Consider the following 7,225-nt stretch of genomic DNA (forward strand, 5'->3'; position numbering starts at 1 on the left):
TTTAAAAAAAAAAAAAAAAAACCTTTATGGAAAGAAGTTCTTGACTCAAGATACAGCAAAATCTGCTGAGCAATTCTTCGTATTAGCTACTGAAACTTGAAGGCAACCGCACTGGAAGTTTTGTGAGTAACAAGGGATGAGACCATGAGTAACAAGGGAACCAGCAAACCCTGCTCACCTGTATCTACTGTAACATGCATCTGGAGTAATGGGAAGGCATAAACAAAAACTACAGCCAATAACTGTAGGTCATATCCCTCATGTTTGACAAGTTATACAACTTTACAGTCAATGGTAGTCAACATCCAGGAGCCCAAAGTCAGAGAAGGAAAAACGTGAAAAGAAAGGAAATGAACCATCGAAGACAAAACAAATGAGTGAATTCACCTGTCCATTAATTTCTAAATTAAAAGTACCCAGTTATTCACAAATCAGCCTGAAGTAGCAACCCAGGAAAACAGTATATTCACACTCATTATCTCATTTTTCCTCTCTCCTATTCTCCCTCCCTCCTTCCAAGTATCTTATCCCTATCTAAGTTCCTTTTCTTTAAATTCTTCAGTCTGTCCCTAATTTAAACACGTGTGCTTTTTGAAAAGGGCAACCATAATCTTTTCACTGTTAAACAGCCAACATGCTTTAGTATCATCTACCCTAGAATTCTAACTCTGCTCAATCCAATCTTCAGTAAAATATACAAGAAAACACAGGAATTCTGTATAACAATAGTTATTCTTTCAACACATGGCTACTTAGTATTTTCTATTCTAGTATATTTAATTTTTTAAATGCTAGCTGGACTTAGTAAACTGATTCTAAAACCTATCAAAACCAATAGGATGAAGTCAGCAATATATACAATATACTGGCAATAAGTGAACATGAAGAGAAAAGGTTTTGGGAGAATTTTCTTTACTACCATAGAAGAGGAGTACAATAAACTATTAATTTGCAACAAGCTCAGTTCTTTTACTTTAAAATAGCCTGGGCTTACTATCTAATATTAGTCAAGTCCCAGGAATTATTTCATAAAATTTCCAAAATTATTTCATAAAATTTCCAACATATTATGCTATTTGTGTTTACACCATTATGCTTAGGTATGCCCTACATTTTCATATGAAATAAGTTCCTAAAATTGTTATTGTTATTCTTGACATCCCTGTTCTCACTCATGGAGCAATATATCCTTTGGAAAAGAAAGAAATAGAAGAGAAGTGGAAATATAATAGCCACCACTTATGAACATGCTTCTATCATGTGCCAGCACTGTGTGAGAGCAAATAATTGTACTTATTATCACTCTGAGAAGAGACTAGATTATTAGGTGACTAGTATAAAGGAAACTACCCAACCTATATTTATGGTGACATTTATGATGATCCTAATTGAGGACTTGCTGCTGCTGCTGCTAAGTTGCTTCAGTCGTGTCTGACTCTGTGCGACCCCATAGACGGCGGCCCACCAGGCTCCCGTCCCTGGGATTCCCCAGGCAAGAACACTGGAGTGGGTTGCCATTTACTTCTCCAATGCATGAAAATGAAAAGTGAAAGTGAAGTCGCTCAGTCCTGTCCAACTCTTAGCAACCCCATGGACTGCAGCCCACCAGGCTCCTCCGTCCATTGGATTTTCCAGGCCAAGAGTACTGGAGTGGCGTGCCATTGCCTTCTCCGAATTGAGGACTTAAATAAACCTAATTATGTGTATTAAATGAACTTTTTGATAATTTGGTATGATTAATAAGCTTAGGAAAAGCTAACAATGAAGAACAGTATAAGTGAAAAACAAAGAAAAGAGTCAGATTTCTGTAATTAGGCCATCATCACCTCCCTTAACAGACCTACACATCAAAAAATGTGAATAAGCTTTACAATTACTCTAATAAAATGAAAAGTTTAAACCACAGTACCTACTGATGTACTCTAGTAGCAAGTTTATTAACCATTCAGGCTATTTTGTGTGTGTACATACACTGAATAAACTATAAAATTACTGTTGTTAAAGGATAATTTATATGAAATATTGTAAACTCCAACATTCAGAAAGCATCAAAATACAGTTAGCCACATACAGTCTGGCTTTTTTTTAATTTGAGTAATATTTTCTTTACCCTATTTTTTAAGCAACTTGATTCAGAATTTCCTAAAATTTTAACTTTCCATTTCAAAGTAGAAGATAGCCAATTTAATGAATAACATATTCATTTAGTCACTATCAGCCAATTAGCTTATAATGTAAAAGCTATTTTTACAACTCTACTGTAGAGTTACACTACTGACATAAAAACTATTATTTTATAAACAAAACATATAAACCATAATCATTTTGACAAAAAATAAGGACAAAACAGAATCTTTCAAATCCTACTGTATATAACTGGAAAATATAAATTTGACAGTGATCTACACGTTAAGGTATAAAAGCACTCTTATCCTCTTGCTCTATTGCTCAATGGCTTAGTCCCCTCTTCCTCTCTAGAGCTCTACTTACTCCCTCCTTGAGGCCATCAGCAGCAAATGCAAGGAGTGCTATCCAAAGACAAAATCTGACTTTGAACTGTCAGTTTTCTCATTGTCATGATGCTGTAATGAACAAAACATGAACAGTATCAATATAAACGTGAAATGGGTCATAACTAGGAATAAAGTGAAATGGATGGAAATGAAGCAAGTCAAATAGAATTTTGCTGATTCCATTTTTAAAAATAAGGCATATGAAGGGAGGAGTGTTTTGGGGGAGAATGGATGTAAGTACACATATGGTTCAGTTCCTTTGCTGTTAACCTGAAACCATTGTTAATCTGCTACACCCCAATACAAATTAAAAAGTTTTTAAAAAATAAAGATATTATCTAGATGGCACTTTCATTAATACAGACAGCCAAACACAAATATACAGCATGTATTAAAAGAGTATTTACTACTGCTCTCCTGTTGCAAATATTGGGTCTTTTAAAACTCAAACTAAAAACTGTATCATTTAAGGCAAATCTAAATTATCAAATTTAACCCCAACAAACAAATTCTTTCAATCTCCATCACAGACCAAATAAATAATGTTAAAAAATTAAACTGAGGCCAATTCACTATCTGGAAACTTCCTTAATCTAACTGCTTTTTATATAATGTTAGGTAGTGAGAATAAAATAAGACATTTCCCAAAATGTGCAATCAAATTATACTCGAAGAACAGATCTATTTCAATAATTAAATGAGGAGACTTAAATTGTTAAATAACCCAATTTCTCAAATAACTTAAAAATAGTAAATACTACTACTCATGATGTACTTCTTGACAGCTTTTTCCATTCTTGTCTTCCTCCTTACCTAGACTTCTATGATTGGTACCTTCCACTTTCAAGACCTCAAACACCAACTTAAAAATGCCTGAGACTTAATCACTGCCTAGTCACAAAGCCTGGCTTCCCAGGTGGCTCAGGGGTGAAGAATCTGCCTGCTAAGCAAGAGACACAAGTTCGATCCCTGGGTCAGGAAGATTCCCTGGAGAAGGGAATGGTAACTCACTCCAGTATTCTTGCCTGGGAAATCCCATGGACAGAGGAGCCTGGTGGGTTACAGCCCATGGGATCCCAAAAGAGTTGGACACGACTTAGCTACTAAATAACAACAACAAAAGTTCTAAAGCCTACAAAATAAATCCTAAAAATTCTAGTCCCTTATTTCCTATTACAACAGGAGTGTACTTAAGAGACTGTATATATTATTTTTGTTACATCACACCAGACTTCTAAAAGGCAAAATATGAAGGATAATACCAAAACTCAGTTTATTTTAAAATTGTGAAAAGTCCGTGTTTTAAAATTATTTAAAAATCTACTATATTATAAACATAAAATGTATTTGGCCAAACACTTCTTTGACTTTTGGCTTATGTGGTTTAAATTAAATATTACAAACAAGTTTTTTTTAATATAGATAAAAGAAACAAGATCCAGGGAATCATATTTAGTGGAAAATGTATATAAATTTTTCTGATAATACAGCAAAATATCTCATAACATAAATGTAAATTCCTAACAACCAAAAGGCAATTGAGGATAGTTTTCTCTCTTATCATAATTTTTACATTTACAACTGGTACATACAAAGAGTTCTCCCATTATTTTACAGATGAGAAGGATATTAAATGACAACCATAATCATAAACTAGAGTACTCCTATGGAACCATAATTTAAGAACTGAAACTCTAACTCAAAGTATCAGAATCTTTTCGTTAAATTTTAAAAAGAACTAAAAAATTTCTAAATTTATGAAACATGAAGTATAAAACTACACAGGCTTTATAAAATATTTTGCTCTACATATAAAATTAAAGGACATATACTCACTAATCCAGTATCAAAGTCAAAACTGTCTCATTCTTAACACAGTGAGCTCTTGAAAGATGATTTAAAATTCTTACATTTCCAGTATGAGTTTACTAATCAGTTTCTCAAAATCATTCAATTCATGTCTTATACACACACACATATATATATTTAACCCTATGACATCAAGTTACTAGAAAATTCCTGATATTGACATATTGAATAATTAAAGTTATTATGTGCATGCAATCCTGAATAAGTGATTTACCTGGCAAATGAATTTTTAATAAATTTCAAGTCCAAAAAAGGGAATAATCACCAACTGACTTTTGGTTCAAAAAAAATAAAGCTTTACTTGGGAACAAAGACATTTTACTATAAAAACTTTCCAACAAACTCAAGTATCCTTATTCCATAGATACAAAATAACTTCTTTGGCTAATATCCTTCAAAAGTCAGTGTACCAATACAGATGCATTGGTATGTACTATATTAACAGTATGATGTGTGATGATGTATACTCTCCTCACAGTGAACTGGTGGATGTTGGAACTTGCTCACAGGTAACACTGGAAGCAGAACTTAAACCAAGACTTCAAGCTAAAGGTCTCATGGAGAATTTGCTCTCATCATTGATCTACTCCAATATCTATGTCTTCTAAATCACATCTAGATTTCGGAGAATGAAGATAAAAAATGAACCAGTTTAGGTCTGAATTAAATTTGGAGTGAATCTAACTCTCAGGCAGGCAGGAGTTGCTCCCAAACATTCTCTAGCAAATATTATCACAAAAATTTTAAACTATTTATGTCATCTTACAAACATGACAATTTTTGGCAAGTCCATGTTTAGTAATTTCCTTGCCTTGTACTATATAGAGATGTAATAAAACCCAGTGATGACCACCTTCAAGTTCCTGTTGATCTAAGATATTTTAAAACCTCCTCCCATTTCCAGAGTGACTTCCAAAGCCTAGGAAGGAATGTTTCCACTAATAAATACCTTTCCCTTGAATGCCTGTTAGACCACCACGCTTTAGGCAAAGTGAGCAATAATCCATTTCCGCCCGTCATAGAATTATTCAAAATTTGTCTGACCGAAAAAACTTAAGTTCTTCCCCTCAAGCTTCACATTAAATCAAGGCAACAACTGAGTACCATGCTTTCACTCTTGGGAAAATATTTACCGAAAACTACTGAAAAAAAAAAAACCCTTGAATTGGTGTCTACTCTTTTATTGTGTGTAAACATACATATTTAAATACATAATACATACACAACAGATATTATATGTTTATATACTTACTACAGAGTAGAGAGTTTATCACGGTAGCTCTCTCTAACAAATCACAATGGCCAGCTAAAGAGTTTTTATTTTAAATACAAACTTACCCCATTCTAGGTATTCAAGAATGTTCTTCTCTCTTCTCAATGGAGAATTATTGCATTCATCGTAAAGGCAGATGAGGATATCCAGTAACGTTTCCACACTGAAGCACTGCCCATTGGTCTGAGCGGGCCCGTCCAAAATAAACTGCTCCAACTGCCTCAAACGCACTTCTCCAGACATGTTTGCTTCAATATCCGCTGGTTTTCCTTTCAATTACTAAAACGATTTTGAATATGATTACTGAAACCTAAATGTTAAAATGTGTGGTTTAAAAATAAACCACTTGTTATTCAAATAACTGTCATGCAATGCCGGTGCTGAACTCAACATCCAACACGCCAGTAACCTCACTTAACTGAAGCGTCTTCAATTCCGCACATATACATATACTTTTGAGGAAAAGTTACCATAAAATATATATTTAATACATTCTTAAAAGAATAATACAATTAAATCGTATATTTAAATAAAATAATTAAAAAGTACAGCGAACCAGTCAACACTTCTTTAGGAAAAAAAAAAAGCTCTTCTCCTTCATTCAAAATTCAACTCGTGCAACAGAATCCTGAAACGAATCCGGCTGCATCATTTATGAATTAAGTCCCGATCTGCATCAGCAATTCACTTCCAGGCAGAAGGAAAAATCGAAAGGGGAGGAAAAAGCCAGAATGTATATAAGGGGGAGGGAAAACCAAAAATTCTGCTGCAAATCCTCCCAGCCACCACTTGGATAACGCATCAGAGGCAATTTCTCCAGCGGGAAAGGGAGGGGGCGAGGTCCCTGAAGCAGCCCCTCGGCTCGGAGCACGCCAAGTCTTCCCTGGAGGAGGCTTTTCCTTTCTCCTTCCGAAGTCCGTCTTTTTAAGGCTTTGCAGTTAGTCCTATTTCCAACCGATTCCGATGAAAACTCTTCATTTTTCTCCCCGCTTCTCCTAGGGGCCTGACTGACTGCGGGCGGCACTCGCCCCCGACTCCGGGAGCGGCGGCTACTTGGCGGCCAGAGCCCGCTCCATGTCGGTGGTCGCTGGGCCGCCGGCCTGGGCCGCGCCCGGCAGAGAACCGGGTCTCCCCCACAGCCGCACCGCGGCCGCCCGCCCGCCGACGCTCCCGATGCCCTGGCGAGGGGGTGCTTTTCTGGATTCAAAGGACACGGACGGCGGCAACTGCGGCAGCGAGGGCGCGGGCGGCTCCGGCAGCTAGATCTCCCCCTTCTTCACACCCCTGGCTTAAGGGCATCTTTCCCCGGCGAGAAGGGAAGCGGCCGAGGCGCAGGAGGAGGGGTTGGTGCCGCTGGTAAGGAGACCAGAGGCTGCCGCAGCCCGCCTCCCAGCCACTCCCTTCCTTTCCCTCCACCCCTCCCCCGCCTTCCCTGTCTCTCGCGCTCGCGCCCTGGGCTCCGCGAGGCAGCTCCAGGGCCCACCGCACGCAGGCGGAGGCTGGCCGACGAGTCCAGATCCAATATGGCGGCCCCGGCCCCCGCCCCCCGACACGCGCGCGCCCGCCCTCT

General features: G+C 37.6%; 1 protein-coding gene across 7 annotated transcripts in view; it reads right to left on the reverse strand.

Moving 5' to 3' along the window:
- The window catches only part of CDC42BPA (CDC42 binding protein kinase alpha (DMPK-like)), a 298,104-nt gene extending 290,922 nt beyond the window's left edge, over positions 1 to 7,182 (reverse strand). For all 7 annotated transcript variants that reach the window (XM_010852881.1, XM_010852884.1, XM_010852883.1 and 4 more), the window contains exon 1: positions 5,721 to 7,182. In XM_010852881.1, the coding sequence (XP_010851183.1) occupies positions 5,721 to 5,898 (178 nt within the window). In that variant the 5' untranslated portion in view covers positions 5,899 to 7,182. The remainder of the gene's footprint in view (positions 1 to 5,720) is intronic.
- Between the last annotated feature and the right edge of the window lie 43 nt (positions 7,183 to 7,225).

Source organism: Bison bison, unplaced genomic scaffold, assembly GCF_000754665.1.
Source record: "Bison bison bison isolate TAMUID 2011002044 unplaced genomic scaffold, Bison_UMD1.0 scf7180017864317, whole genome shotgun sequence".
Lineage (NCBI taxonomy): Eukaryota > Metazoa > Chordata > Mammalia > Artiodactyla > Bovidae > Bison > Bison bison.